This window comes from Panthera leo, chromosome D2 (genome assembly GCF_018350215.1).
Source record: "Panthera leo isolate Ple1 chromosome D2, P.leo_Ple1_pat1.1, whole genome shotgun sequence".
NCBI classification, from domain to species: domain Eukaryota; kingdom Metazoa; phylum Chordata; class Mammalia; order Carnivora; family Felidae; genus Panthera; species Panthera leo.
The window spans coordinates 33,200,542-33,216,780 of record NC_056689.1 but is presented as its reverse complement, the minus strand read 5'-3'; the positions used below and the strand labels follow the sequence as shown (position 1 = coordinate 33,216,780).

Genomic DNA, 16,239 nt, shown 5'->3' with positions numbered 1-16,239 from the left:
CTTTTGGTGATGCAAGTAACAATGTATTTAAAGATAAGTATTTATTAATTCATTGAACAGTTATTTATGGAAAACCTGTCATATGCTAAGCATCATACTAGAATTGAGGTTACAGTGGTGAATAACATACTGTCTCTGCCATCAAAAATTAATTATTCATGTATATGTGTGTGTGTGTGTGTGTGTGTGTGTGTGAGAGAGAGAGAGAGAGAGAGAGAGAGAGAGAAAGTGGGTGAGCATGCAAGCATGTGAGACAACAGCCCATTTACTCAGTCTTTGGCCACTTATAGGAATGGACAATGGGATGTAAGGTGTACCTGAGCAAACTTGGGAGAGAAATTACAACTTCATTCTGTAAGTAGGTTTATGGTTGGATAGTGTATCATTTCACATGGGACAAGAAAAAGATCTCAGCAAATGGGTGGGAAAGGGGTTTACATCAGGGTCCTTTAAATAATAAACCACTTTCAAAAAGTCCTATCTGCATAGCTCATGGTGCCATGAGCAGCGGGAAGTCCTTGTGCTTCTCTTCAAGAGCAAAATGCAATAGGTTTTCTTCTCCTCTATCTCCCAAATATGGAATGATACTTAACAGCAGTGAATGGAACCAAGACCATACTCAGCTGGAAGACAAGATAAAACAGAACAATTAGGGCATACCAAGTTAACAATTAATTTGAATATATGATTTTGTTAGCATAATGCAGTCATTTGACTGGGTTTCTATTTCCTGTTAATTGAACTCTTAACGCTCTTTGCTTTTGCTCTCCAACCGCCTTTTCAAATGACTACCTGTGGATCATTTCACTGTAGTCACTAACAGTTCCATCAGAAAATTGGCAGAACTAGAGGCGCCTGGGTGGCTCGCTCAGTCGGTTAAGTGTCCAACTTCGACTCAGGTCATGATCTTGCAGTTTGTGAGTTCAAGCTCTGCGTCGGGCTCTGTGCTGACAGCTCAGAGCCTGCAGCCTGCTTCGGATTCTGTGTCTCCTCCTTTCTCTGCCCCTCCCATGCTCATGCTTTGTCTCTGTCTCTCAATAATAGATAAACAACAACAACAACAAAAAGAAAATTGGCAGAACTAAATGACATATCGGATAAAGGGTTAGTATCTAAAATCTATAAAGAACTTATCAAACTCCACACCCAAAAAACAAATAATCCAGTGAAGAGATGGGCAGAAGACATGAATAGACACTTTTCTAAGGAAGACGTCCAGATGGGCAACAGACACATGAAAAGATGCTCAACATCACTCATCATCAAGGAAATACAAATCAAAACCACATTGAGAAACCACCTCACACCAGTCAGGGTGGCTAAAATTAACAACTCAGGAAACAACAGATGCTGGCGAGGAAGTGGAGAAATGGGAACCCTCTTGCACTGTTGGTGGGAATGCAAACTGGTGCAGCCACTCTGGAAAACAGTGTTGAGGTTCCTCAAAATATTAAAAATAGAACTACCCTATGACCCACCAATAGCACTACTAGGAATTTATCCAAAGGATACAGGAGTGGTGATTCATAGGGGCACATGTACCTCAGTGTTTATAGCAGCACTTTCAACAATAGCCAAATTATGAAAAGAGCCTAAATGTCCATCAGCTGATGAATGGATAAAGAAGATGGGTTTATATACACAATGGAATACTACTTGGCAATGAGAAAGAATGAAATTATGCCATTTGCAGCAACGTGGGTGGAACTGGAGGGTATTATGCTAAGTGATATAAGTCAGGCAGAGAAAGACAGATATCATGTGTTTTCACTCATGTGTGGAACTTGAGAAACTTAACAGAAGACCATGAAGGAAGGGAAGGGGAAAAATTATTTACAAACAGAGAGGGAGGAGGCAAACCATAAGAAACTCTTAAATACAGAGAACAAACTGAGGGTTGATGGGGGGTTGTGGGGGAGAGGGGGAAATGGGGGATGGGCATTGAGGAGGGCACTTGTTGGGATGAGCACTGGATGTTATATATAAGCGATGAATCATGGGAATCTACCCCCAAAACCAAGAGCACACTGTATACACTGTATGTTAGCCAACTTGACAATAAATCATATTTTTTAAAAAATTGGCAGAAATTAATAAAAAATTACCAGTTTCATTATCAGGTAAAAGATCTAGCAAAAGGCTTTCAGTAATGAGTTACAACTATCATTGGATAACTTTCACTTCTCTAGTGTCTTGTGTAGTTTCATCTTTACCCCAATATCTAGAGAGGTTCTAAGTATTAGACAAAGTGATATTGTGTGTGATTATATTACCAAAGCAAATGTAATTTTTTCTGTTACTTAATTTGGTGATTATTTTACTTTTCAAGGCCTCAATTGGAGATATCCCTAAATCTCTAACATTTTATAACATAAATATTATCCAGATACATATTATGTTTTCAGTGTTGGATGAAAAGAATTTAGAGATTTCCCCCTGATTTACTCTCTTTATTCCTACATTACAATGGAAGCTTGAGAGGTAGTTTTATCAGTTATCTGCTATAACAATAATGCTTCATTAAAAAAAAATCATAAAATCACAGAAGCTTACAAGTTTTTACTCACATACCTGGAGTGGTTGGTTAGGTGATTGTGCTGATCTTGGTTAGGCTCATTTACCTATTTAGGGGTGGTACACTAATAATCTAAAATGGTCTTGGCTAGGACAATGTGGGTATGGTGGCTCTGCTCCATGTGTCTCTCATTTGCTAACAAGCTAATACAGTATTTCATGCTTTTCCAAGAATTTTCAAACAACTATCTTAATTGACTCTCATAATGTTTTTATGTGGTTGATGGAGCAAATATTATTATGGTCATTTGGTGGATGAAGCATAAAAGTTAAGACAATTCACTTAGGACACCCTGCTATACTGTTAATGATGACTAGAACCTGAGCTCATTGATATTACCTGTGCTCCTTCTAGACCAGATTTTTTTCTTCCTACCAAATACTAGAATTCTGTGACTGAATGAATTCCAAACTCACCAAATAAAGTTGAGATTTCTGGCATTCTTGCCTGGTTTGTTTGAGTTCTTGACAAGTTCATTTGGGTGGAAGAATGCATGGACTGGCCAACCTCTACAAATCTTTCAGACAGCTAAGTCAGATGTTTTGTGTCTAAACAGAAGCATTCTTCTGAAATCTATCTTGTTTTCAATAGAATATTTTTTTAATTTGTAAACATTTCCTGTTTGAAGAATAGCTGTTGGACATTCCCCTGCAAGCTATAGCACTTGAAAATATGTAATATTTAGGACTCAAGTTATTTATATTCAAAGAGTGAAACATTGCTAAGGAAAAAATATCAGAAAATGGGAAAGGAGTAACTGGAGTCTGATACAGCTGTCATGCTATTCATAAATTGTTCACAACCAAAATTAATAAATAAGTGTGCCGTATTCACTAATGTATTTACAATGCTGGGTATAATACCTGGAATAGTAAGTGTTCAATAAATATGTGTGAATGAATGAATGAATAAGTGAGTAACTAAAACAGACTTTCTTACTAGAACAAATTGATCCGAATAGAGTGAAAACAAAAGTTGTTCTGTATTCCCTTGATACCACTGTTTTCCTTTTGGAAAACAAGTATACCTCCTTTGGGAATTAGAACTTTGGTTCAAAACAAGAAAACAGCTGAGAGTTGAATTGGAGCCTTCTCTAAAATGACTCTTAATACTAGTGCTAGGGCATTACATCAGTTAAGATGTGTTTGGTTACTTGTAATTGAGATTTGGGAAATTTTAAATTTAATTTACTTAAACAATAAGGGAATTTATCAATTTGCATAGCTAACATATCCAACTGTAGTTTAGGCCTCAGATACTTTTACTCCATCTCAGCTCTGACCTATTTCATATGTTGGCTTTGTTCTCAAGTTGGCTTTCATCATGGTAGGAGAAGGGCTTCCAGAAGACCTTAGGGCTATTTACTTTTTTGTTACTATCCAGAAAATATGTCTACCCTCAGCCATGAAACAAAAGTATTGGTCTTCACTCTATTTGGATCAATTTAGGCTACAATCTCCACTTTCTGAACCTTTAACCAGACAATTCCTGAGATCAAAAGAATGTCATGAACTGTTTGGGACCTGGATTAAGCGCCCATCCCTAATTACTGTGGCAAGACAGATGGTCACTTTACTAATGTGAGTCAGGCTTATCAGGATAAGGGGCCTCCTCTAATTTTGGAGTAGATGAGTTTCTTGGATATGCAGTTTGATTTTATTATTTTTGGAATATACTTTGTCATTATTTTTGCAGATATTTCTAAAGGTTCATTTTTCTTTCTCTTCCCCTTCTGGAACTCCAGCTAAAATACGTAGGATTTTTGAAACTGTCCCACAGCGAATTTTGTTATTCTACTTGTTTTTTACTTTTTTTCTCTTTGTATACTGGCATCCCCTACTTTTCAAAAGTCTGCGTAACACCACTTTGCATTTATGAAAGACCTACATCAGTACCCGTTTTTGCTAACTGAAAGAAATCAGAAGAGGATTTTTGCTTTTACCAAAAAAGACAAAAAGCAAAAACTGTTCAATGTTTGTTTTGCAGTGAACTATTATGAGGCAGTATGCACTTCTAACAGAGTGGCACTACCAAGCTTCTTCTCCAGGAATTACACTCAGCATCCAGCATCAAGCCACCATACCTTTGCACTGTGTCTGTGAGCATCTGTTCTTTATCTTGATTTATTTTGTGTATCTGTTAGCAAGATGTGTCCTAAAATATCAGAAAAGCCTAAAAGAGGTTATTTTTGGGGTCTGGGAATGCTAAAAAAAATGTCCATATAAATTAATAGTGATTGCTTCTTCACTTTATGGCATTTCAGCTTAGGGAAGGTTTCATAGAAATGCCGCATTTTCTTCAGATGGCGGTGAAACTGGTATTGGTTTGGATGACTTGATCTTTTCTCAGCTGTGTTGACTACACTGATAAGTCCAACAAAAGAATTATTCATCTCTGAATATTATGGGATTTTCCCCCCTAGAACCTTCCTTTGACTCTTTCTTGTAATTTTCATCTATCTTCTGAAATTCCCCATTTGTTCATGCATGTTGTCCACTTTTTTTCACTAGTTAGTTGGAAGTCTTTATCTGACAGTTCCAACCTCTGGTTCATCTCTGAGTCCCTTTCTGTTGACTACTTTATTTCTTGACAATGAGATTTTTGTTCGTGTCTCTCATGCTTTTCTAATGAATGCTGGACATTGTGTGTGGAACGGTATTATTTTCCAGTAGGTAGTGTCCACACCTGACAAAAAACACACTTCTTCTTCTGTCAGGTTGTTAATGGAGGGGGTTCCGTCAGTCTAGTTAGGAGTTGAGCTGGACTGGGGCTTCATACAGCACAGACTTCAAATTCATTTAACACAAAGGTGCCGTTTCCTTGGGCTTAGCATGGGGGCTGGTGTGCCAGAGAGTTTTTCTCAGCGTTTCTGCTTCTCCCTGGGCTTTCAGTTGACCCTGCATTCTTATGCCACAGAGGGGCTCTCTCTCTCCACACTCATCATTAGCCTGGGTTTGTGATGGAGATTTTCCTGTGTCCTAGTTTAGCCTCAGTTTTAGGGAAGTTCTGTGTGCTTGGGCCTCGTGGGGTGGGACTTCTTCAGTTTCCTCTCTGTGGCAGCCAACGCAGCCTTTTATCTATGGTTGGTCTTGGGCAAGAGTTTCCTGCTCCTTCCTTAGCAATAGTGGACCTCAGCTTGTTAACAGTGTAGGATCCAGGGTCTAAGAGAGTTTCCTGCCACCACCACCCCCCCAAAGATAAAGGGCTTTCCTTCTATACTTCCCTTATCCACAAAGGATCTTTGTGCCCTGGGGGCCAAAGAGTTTGCTACCCCTTATCCAGTGGCTTATGGTTTTTGCTTCGTATTATAGAAGAGTCTGAGGAAAAAGGGTCTGAGAGGCTTTATGTCCAATTCCTAGCAGCTGCCGATTACCTCCTTTATGTCTGCAACATTTGGGGTTCTCTATGATCTCCTGTCCTGACCCTAATTGTTCATCTGAGCACTACTAAGCTTGTGGGAAAAACTTGCAAGTGCAATCTCCCTTTGTGTCTGAAGCTCCCAAGTTACATACTAGCCTACACATGACGTTTAACAATTTGTTAAAATTTTTGTTGAGTTATTTCTTACCCTGACAAAGGCCTAAACTGTGTGGACCATTTATCCCTGGAACTCAAGTTACTTGGTTGCCTTGCAACCTCAGCTGTTCGGCATGCCCAAGAAAATGTATGATTTTGCAGATTATCTGGCTTTTTTTTTTTTTTTTTTTTTGGTCATTGTAAAAGTGGCAGCAAAAGTCTTTGCACTTGTTTACATCCTAGGTAGAAGTCACAACTAAACTGAAATGCTGGGCAATTTGGAAAGTCTTAATAAGGTTGGCAAAGCAGGGGATGAATTCCAGGTAGGCAGCACACAGTATCCATTTCAGGTACAAATATAATCAATAAACATCATTCTGGTAATACGTTTTGTAAAGGAAAAGTTTGACTTTGTTTAGGCAGTAGATAGGTTAAGATAGACTGAGTAATGCTGAAGTTATAAATAACTAAGTTTTAGTGAGTTAACATAACAGAAGTTTGTTTTTCATTCAAGCTACATATCCAATGGAGATTGTCAAGTGGAGAGTTTGAGGCTTTGTTCATTGTAGGAACTCAGAGACCTGGGCAGATAAAGGCTTCTTCTTGATATGGGCTTCCATGGTAACTGCAATACTTCCATGGTAACATGTCACTTTCTTTGGCCAAAGCAAATTGGCCAATAACTTTAAAGAAGGTGAAGAAGGGCAGACCTTTCTGTCTGGTAAAAGTCCTAGAAATATTTGGTGAACAGTACTAATGAATACCATAGGAAGGTAGCCTTGTCTTGCCAACCAACAGTAGAAAGATATGTGCAGTTAATGTGCAGTTGACTCAAGTTTAGCAGAATTAAATCTGAAGAAATCACAGATTAATTTTAAATTAGAACTGCAAGAAGATAGAAGTTTAATTTTTATTTAAGTTTTTATTGTGACATGGAAGTCTGCTTAATATTGACAAAGTATTAATGGGCACAGTAAGTTTGAAACTTACTGTCATGGCCCCTGTCATTTCAAATCCAATCAAGATTCAAAATCAAACTCTTCAACTGCTCTGCAAATTCACCTCACTTTCCCAACTTCCTTATTTTGGTTGTTGATACCATTATTCTGCCAGCTTTCCAAAGTAGAGACCATGGCACATTTTCTGTGTAACTAATATGCCCTGCTGTGCCAGCTTGAGGGTACAATATGAAGTCATATGCCTTTTACCAGTATGATTGAAGGTCTTAATGCTTCTGTCTTGCTTACTGAGAGGACTTTTTCTCTCTAGCTTCCTCTTCCTCAGATAATTCCCATGATTTCAGGAATGCTTATCCTGTGTAAGGGGTCAGTCCTAATTTACTACATTCATTTCTAGGCCAGAACATTAGGAAATTTACTCAGACCCTTGAGAAATGTCATTGTCTTCAGCTATTGTTTCAGTCATAGTCATATAAGTGAATGTATTAGTTTCTTAATGCTCCTGTGATAAATTACCACCAACTTAACAGCTTAAATAATACAAATTTATTATCTTACAGTTCTGTAGGTCAGAAGTTTTCCATAGGTCTCACTGGGTTAAAATCAAAAGTATTGGCAGGGCTATGTTCCTTCTGGAGGCTATAGGGAAGAATCTGTTTTCTTGCCTTTGCTGGTTTCTAGAGGCTTCCCACAGTCCTTGATTCATAGCCCCCTCTCTCCATCTTCCAATCAGCAGTGTAACAAATATCTCACTTTGCTTCCATCCTCACAGCTCTTTCTCTGATCACAGCTGGGAAAGATTCTCGGCTTTAATGAATCATTTAATTGAATATGGCCCACATGGATAATACAGACTACTCTCACCACATAAAGGTTCTTAATTTAATTACATCTGCAAAGTCCTTTTGCCACGTAAAGTAACATAGTCACAGGTGTAAGGGAGTAGGATGTGGACATCTTTGAGGGGCCATTATTCTGCCTGCCACAGTGAGCATACCTATCGAGGCCACAGGATACAGTTGGTCTAGCTACCCGGTTGCAGCCACTTTCCTCAATGCCACACTGACAGGATGTTAGTGACTGGAATGGTTTCCAGTTTCAGCTGCATTCATCCCTTGACTTTCATGTTCCTACTCATGATTAAACAGAAAGTCCTTGTTGCTCCTTGTCCCAAGGCCCATCCCCATGTCCAGTGACATGGAAAACTCATATTCTTACATTGCATTTTTCCTTTGTGAAAGTAAATAACATAATATTACCACACTATTTAAAATACCTCAGGGACGTCTGGGTGGCTTAGTTGGCTAAGCATCTGACTCTGGATTTTGGCTCAGGTCATGATCTCGTGGTTGTGAGATTGAGCCCCACATCATGGTAGGTGCTGAGTGTGAAGCCTGCTTGGGATTCTCTCTCTCCCTCTTTCTCTCTCTGCCCCTTCCCTGCTCATGCCCTCTCTCTCTCTCAAAATAAAAAAATAAATAAAATTTAAAAAATAAAATATTTCAGTGCCTTTCCATTGTACTTGTTTCAGTACTAAACAGGCCCTTCATAATCTAGCCTTTGCATACCAGTCACCCTCGTTTCTCCCTTGCTTATGGAACCACAAGCACACTGAATTTCTTTCAGCTTCTCAAATGCATCAAGTTTTTTCCTGTCACACGATCCTCACACTTACTATTCTCTCTTTAGAATGCTCTTGTTCACACACTTCATCTGGCCAACTCAGGTCTCAGTTTATGTGTCACTTCTTCAGCGACACTTTCCCTGTGTTAGTTATCTAAATTATGTCCCTACTGTTATTCTTTTTCCATAGCACCTTAGTTTCTTTTATTATAATTAATATGTATCTATATATGTACTTATTTACTGTATTGTAAATTTTCTTCAAAGGACTCCAAGTTATATGACAGCAGGAATCATATATCGCTCTGTCCAATAAATTTATAAACTCTTTAAGAAACTGTCTAAAGTTTGATCTTCCACAGCTCAGTAGGCAATGTCTTAGAGACAGTTGGTAGGCGTTCCATAAATATTTATTCAATGAATCTTGGACGACTAATCTAGATTCCATGTTCTTTCTTTTCTAATTCACATAGCATAATATTCTAAAATATTGCTTCCATCATCTTAATCCCCTGCTGGAAAACCTATCCACACTTACCTATTTTATCAAATTCAACTTTATTATTTCTCCTCTCAAGTAAAGTATGTAGTATTTTATAATTCTCACAACTCAATACTTATCTACTCTCTCAAATGATTTCTAATTGTTTCTTATATGTGAATGCAGTGTGATTAAAACTGCCTTTGACAAAGCACCTAGGTTCGTTGAGTGATTCTTGATTTTGGCTTGGGTTATGATCTCAGGGTCGTGGAATTGGCCCTGTATCAGGTTCTCTTCCTCTCTCTCTGCCCCTCTCCCCTGCTCATATGCTCTTTCTCTCTAAAACAAAAACAAAAACAAAAACAAGGGGCACCTGGGTGGCTCAGTCGGTTAAGCATCTGACTTCGGCTCAGGTCATGATCTCATGGTTTGTGTGTTTGAGCCCTGTGTTGGGCTCTGTGGTGACAGTTTAGAGCCTGCTCCAGATTCTGTGTCTCCCTCTCTCTCTGCCCCTCTCCCATTCCTGCTGTTTCTCTCTCTCAAAAAATGAATAAAAATGTTAAAAAAGAAATATTTTACAAATCCAGGAGCACCCGGCTGGGTTAGTTGGTAGAGCATGTGACTCTTGATCTTGGGGTTGTGACTTTGAGCCCCACATTGGGGGTAGAGGCTACTTTTAAAACATTTTTATGGACCCAAGTAATTAGAAGAATCTCCCGCAGATTATCTTCAGGCTCCCTAAGTTTCAGCTTTGCTTCTGCTCCACTATACGTATTTTTTGATGGTAAAACATAGGATACATTCAAATAGCTATAAAATGTCTGGCCCTGCACCTTTGTTTTACAATGATGGGTGGGTTGGCACAATGGGTGGTAGTATTCTTGGATGCCATTCCTACACTGGGACAGCTGGCAATATTTTAACTATGCATAGAGGTAACTGTGAGTTACAAAAATATATCCCGCTAAACTCAAACCAAATGTATTCTAACTCAACTTCCTGGAGCTAAATTTAAAAAATGCCTGCTAGCCACTCCTACACCACTGGACAAGGGGAAGTGTGACAGAGGAGAAATCAGTGAAGAAAGAGTTTGCAGTCTAAAGATTGCAGTTAAAATTTTTGTGAACTGTGTGCATATACTGCTAGGGCCCCTTCCAGAGCCTTGTAAAAGGCGAATGCCAATGAAGTCCCTGCCTCCCCACCCCCCCCCCCCCCCCCAAGTTAAAGTTTTCTTAGCTTCACAGTAAATCTGCCTCAGGGTCTGGGGCCATTTTATTTATAGGGTGGATTGTCAATTTTCAGTCAGCTCAGACAGGGTCAGTGGATATGTTGATTACACCTCCATTTGAGGTAAGATTTGCCTCTTGTGTCAAAGGGCTCTGTTTTTTGTTTAGACTAGAAGTTTTCAAACTCTTTGATCTCATGACCATCTCACTCCTAAAAAGTACTGAGGACTCCAAAAAGCTTTTTGAGGATATCTATCAACATTAATGGTATTAGGAGTTAAAATAAGCATATAAAATATTTATTAATTCATTTAAAAATAAAAAACAATAAAGCTGTTACATGCTAGCATAAATAACAAATTTTAATGAAATATAACTATTCTTTCAAAACAAAAAGCATTTAGTGAGAAGAGTCGCATTATTTTACATTTCTACAAATCTCCATATCTAGCTTAATAGAATTCTCATATCTGCTTCTGCATTGAATCTGTTGCAATATCACCTAACATGTAGACTCTGGAAAAGCCCAGTCTTAGTATGAAATAATTTTGAAATAATGTGGACCCCCAACTACACTTTGAGAACCTCTGAGTTAGACATCATCATATGTACTTTCTGGATGCCTAGAGCTTCCAAAGTACCCGCTCTCTGTATCTATTTAATCAACTCTGCCTCCTAGATAAGAGTCAAATGTTAATTTTTGCTATGCTTTTTGGCATACATGGAAAACTTTAGAAACAATTTTTAATGAATCACAAATCTTAGAGAAGTGATTCTTCTCTTTTACTGACAAGGGTCAAAGTATCTCCTTCATTATCTGCTCCCTGATAGCAAGGCTTTCTTCTTTTAGGAATATAATGGCCAAGGCAAATGTTAGAATAAGACCAGACACAAGATTGGATGCCTTATAGGGTATAACGACACCATCTAGTATTTACTCAGTCCTTTCTGCGTGCTAGGAATGCACGAAGAGCTTTGCATACATTATCTCATTTAATTCTCACAGCAATCCTATGGGATACCTACCATCTTTCCCGTTTTACAGACCAGGAAACTGAGATAAAGACAGGTTCATGCCCAGCTCAGCTGGGAATTGAACCCCAACAATCTGTCTCTGGAGCCCACAGTCCATTATCTACTGATAAAGTATAAAGGTGGCAGATAGAGTGAGATTCGTATAAAATGACATAAGAGGTGAAAAAGGGGATAAAGCAAAAAGCCTCAGGGCCAAGATAGCAGACAAACTAACAGGGAATGCATTGTATTATTTTCCACCCGAGGCTTCTTTTTAGCTTCATTTTCTACGCTCCCATGTTCCTCTTCTCATATTTAAGTTATCTCATTGCTGGTGGTTTCGACGCCCAGGCCTAGGCTGATCTTGAAATTAAGGCTTTAAACAACCTGATGAACAGCAGCGAGGCAAATCCGAGGTAACGAAGGTGACGGTGGCGTGGCGAGAAGCCTGCGCAGGCGCATCACAACCCCAGGCCCGCCCGCTGTCCCCCTCCTGCCTAGGACTCTGGGGCTGGTGGGAGTACGGGTGTGGGCCGCGGGCGCGGACCGGAGGGAGGTGCGGTCTGGGCGCCTGCGCAGTCTCCGGGGCGCTGGTGTGATCGAGCTCACGTAGCGAGGGCTGCAGTCGCCTCCTCCCTAGCGCTGCCGTCGCAGCCTAGAGGTTATAAAAGGGCTAACTGGCTCCCTCTGCTGCCCAGTCGCGCCGCCAGCGGGCTGAGGGGAAGGAGCAGGTATCGGGCCCAAGAGCAGGCTACAGGGGACTGAAGAACGCGCCGCCCCTCCCGCCCCACTTCCCAGGTGAGACGCTTCCCCGACCCTGGGGACTGTAGCTTCGGCCCTAGGACCGCTGTGGCCCTTCTCGGACGGCTGTGGCGGTCCGGTCCCTCCCTTCTCTGGTGGGATGGCTTGGGAGCGGAGGGTTCTCCAGTTTACCACAGTGGCCTTAATACCTTCATTTCTGGAGACTCGGCCCCGCGCCCCGCGCCCCGCGCCCCTTGGCTGCCCCAGAGGCCCTACTGCCCTTCTCCGTGCTCCCCTTCCCGTCTCCTGCCTGGTCGGCGCCCCCGACCGTTGGGGCTGCGGCAGTCTCTGTCTCCGCCCTGGGGACCAGGACTTTCTTGAATATTCCTTCCTTCCCGGGGAGGGCTCACCCTGTTGATTTTTCCGAGCTCTCCTCATACCTGGTCCTCCCTCCAAAAGCTGGGGGGAACGCGAGGGCGGGGCGTGGGTTTCTGGCCTCCACCGCCGCAGATGGTTAGCATGTGGCCGGGTAAAGAGCGGGTTTTAAAGCTTAGAGCAGGAGCTGAAGCACTCGAGGCGTTTCTACCCTGTCGAAAAGTCGTCGGGTCTGGGAAGCGGACCCAGCTGGAGAAGTTCAGGCTCGACTCATCTGTTGCGCGCAGCGGTGCTGCTGGAGCAGCTAGATGCAGCCCGGGGCGCCGAGTTTCGGGCTGCTCGGTTGAGGAAGGCGGCTGTCAGATCACCCGGTCGTCGGGAAAGCTGCTCTTCCTTCCCTCTTCCTCCACGATTTTTTTTTAAAGGCACAAGAGCTACGCACCCCCCCCCCCCCACCCCTTCTTTCTCTCAGCAGAGAGTTTGCTGCTTCTAAAAGTCCACATCATTAAAACGAGTTCCATGGTTGTGTGAGAATTTTGAGTTGGATTGCACGAATGGCCCTCCAGATGCATGTTTTAAAGGGGGAGGATGAATGGTACCATCTCGCCTATTTCTAGGGGACTATTTCTCCTAAATAATCGAATGTATTAAATACAGTTCAGTTTTTAGACACAAACATGCGTTCCGGGGAGTGAAGACTCTTGGAATTTTGCGCTGTTTGCTTTAAGAAAGGGATGATGAAGAAGCTCGCTCTCCTTTTAGGAATTGATCTGAAAGGCCACAGAGGCTTGCCAATTTCAATTTAACTGTTTCTGGTTTCTCCGAGAGCTGTGGCTCCCGGACTTTCCCTTGGAATGCACTCCAAAGGGATGAAACAGCCACTACGTGAGTGGGGGAGGGGAAAAGACGTGGCAGCAGTGTTCTTTCATAGTTTTTGCTCATTAAAAAAAAGTTTCTGTGAAGAAACGTGTTTCCACTTTTAGGTTTAGATGTGTGAATAGCCTTATGAATGAGGCTAGTCTTCTGAAATAATCAGATGAAATAGCAGGAACATTGGAATTTAATTTATAAAACCTTCTGAAAGGATTTTCTGGTCGAGTTTCTATGGAGCAAATGGATACATACCTTAAGGATACATACCTTAAGAAAATATTCAATAAGCTGAAAGTGAACAACCGTTAACATGTTTTGCCTCCATTTGAAGTTTAAACAGACATTATGTGTTTTTTTTCTTTAACTCTGGCTTTTTGGCCTGTGAGTATAATTTCAGAATTTTAAGAACCTTGAATTTTAACATTTCCTTTTTGTGGGAAGTGTAGGTTTTATCACTTACCTTTAAAAGCCATGTCAGTTTTGGTTTTGAAACATTATGCCTTAAGTCCTGCCAGTATTTTAGATAGCTGATGGCAAGTGCTTTTTATAGATTTAACATAGACTAACTAGGAAGAGGACTACTTTGTTTCCTTTTAGATGGATTATGCTGTTTCCTTTGAGATCGTAAAATGAGTTTTATTTTGAAGTACTAAAAGCCAGGACTTTGGTAAGCAGATAATTACATTTGACATTTTGTGTCTTGGTAACTAAGGTAGTAAAACAGATAAAATATATATATATATATAACTTTTAATTACCATAGAACAATTTAGACAGTGCAAAAGACTATTGAAAAAAGAAAGCTTTTCTGTCACCTAGGTGGTCCAGGTTGTTGCAGGTGAATCTTGGCTTTTTGATAAAGAGATGTTAGTTAACCTTTTCTAATACTGCAGAGCGGGTTGTATACTGACAAGCAGTGTCTTCCATAAGGTGATTAAGTTCAAACTCCTGCTTTTATTCCAGGGATGCAGCAAGAGTTATTCTGGGGACCCAGTGGTAAAGCTGCAAGCCTTCTTTTCTGTGGAAGGAATGCCTTAATTTATTTAGCAATTAATTATCAACTGGGATATAATTACTGCTCTTAGGTTTGAAAAGTGTGCCCTGTGAGATACATAGTAACAGTTCTCAACTTATTTTAAGGTCATGAAATCCATTGAGAATCTGACAGAGGTATGGATCCTGGGTCAGAAAATGCAAGTGCAAACATCTGCATGGAATATTATATACCATTTATAGATACTCCCCTCCCCCAACCCCGCACATCTGTAAATTATCATAAGGATAAAAAAAAATTAATCTTTAAGTACATCTAGGTATCTTGATGCAGTATTTCTTGAATATTTATGAAAATGGAACTGAGCTCCTAAGTCTGATTGGACTTGAGTATATAGATGACAACAATAAACTTTTGCTGAAAGAGTTTTAACAGAAGTTGAAGAATTATTAAGTTGCTAAATTGCCTAGGCAATCGTATATTACATTGCTCCCCCTTCTGGCTGCCCCTTCTGTCTGTTGTAATATCTCTGTTGTAATATCTCTTTGGTTCTATTCTGAAAGTGGGAAATGCTTGAATGTAAACAAAAATAAATTGCATAGGCCTTTGGCATTAAACCAGTCCTCTTCTTACAGTGAAAACTTAAATCTTAAATCATAATGGTGTGTGTACAATATATGAATATGTAAGAGACAAGCCAAATAAAGTGTGCGTGTGTATTTGTGAAACTAGTTAAAACTTCATTCATGTTTCTACTCAATGAAATTTATTTGTATAAATTGAAGCTATCTTCTCATTAGTTTTTTTTCTGGCCAAATATTGTGCCTTAATAAAAACTAGAAATTCAAAAGTCTTCCTTAAAATTACTCTAGCAATGGGGTGCCCCGGTGGCTGAGTTGGTTAACAGTCAGGCCCTTGATTTCAGCTCAGGTCATGATCTCACGGTTCATAAGTTTGAGCCCTGCATTTGGCTCTGTGCTGACAGTGTGGAGCCTGCTTGGGATTCTCTCTCTCTCTCTCTCTCTCTCTTTCTCTCTCTCCCTCTCTGTCCCTTCCCAACTCATGCTATCTCTCTCTCAAAATATATAAATAAACTTTAAAAAAAAAACAGATTACTCCAGTAATTTTTGAACTTGGTATAATGAAAAACATTCCTTTTCCTGATGTTGATTTGGATGATAAGTTTGACTATTAGTATATTTGGTTGGACATTGGCAAAAATACAGTACAGGATTCATGCTTCTTACATAGTGTCATCTGTGAATGCATACTATCTTAGACTTCTTCCTCTTCTTGCTTAGTGTTTCATATAAATATGTCCATGTTTTGGTGGTTTACCTATTTTTCATTTAAATAGTAATGTTATAATATGTTAAATTAATGTACTCATCCTTTCTTTCTTGTTGGGCATTTGAACTGTTTCTCCATTATAAGTAGTGCAAAGAGAAGGCTATAAATTAGTGGTTTATTTTATACACCTGTATAGCTACAATAAACTTTAACCAGTTTTCTATCTGCATTTTTTTTTCCTTAGGAAAAGAAACACTTGACAATAAACCTTGTATCAGTAATTTTTCTTACCCCTGAAAGAATTTTCTAGGGGCATTGGACTAGGCTCTAAAAAGAGATTTTTTAAATCTACTTGATAATAATGAAAGTACTTTATGTTTTTTAAAGTGTTGTTTCATATATAATTTGATCCTTAAAATAATTCTGTGAGGTAGTTTTATATCACCCCCATTTTACAGATGAGGAAACTGAGAGTTAGAGAAGTCAAGTAATTTGCCCAAGAATACAGTAACTGTCAGCACTAGAACTTGGACCCAGGTTGTCTGTTTTCTGATTCACATTATTTCATTCCC

General features: G+C 39.9%; 2 protein-coding genes across 4 annotated transcripts in view; one reads left to right on the top strand and one right to left on the bottom strand.

The window, feature by feature from the left end:
• The window catches only part of NUDT13 (nudix hydrolase 13), a 33,749-nt gene extending 20,805 nt beyond the window's left edge, over positions 1–12,944 (bottom strand). Inside the window, 1 exon segment of the mRNA XM_042908431.1 lies at positions 12,576–12,944. Coding sequence (XP_042764365.1) covers positions 12,576–12,656 — 81 coding nt within the window. The 5' untranslated portion in view covers positions 12,657–12,944.
• The window catches only part of P4HA1 (prolyl 4-hydroxylase subunit alpha 1), an 89,449-nt gene continuing 85,190 nt past the window's right edge, over positions 11,981–16,239 (top strand). The window contains exon 1 of one of the 3 annotated variants that reach the window (XM_042908428.1): positions 11,981–12,192. The gene's annotated coding sequence lies outside the window, so the exon portion shown is untranslated. Of the gene's footprint in view, positions 12,193–13,089; positions 13,106–16,239 lie in introns of those variants that run through there. The other 2 variants (XM_042908427.1, XM_042908430.1) reach the window with 2 other exon arrangements.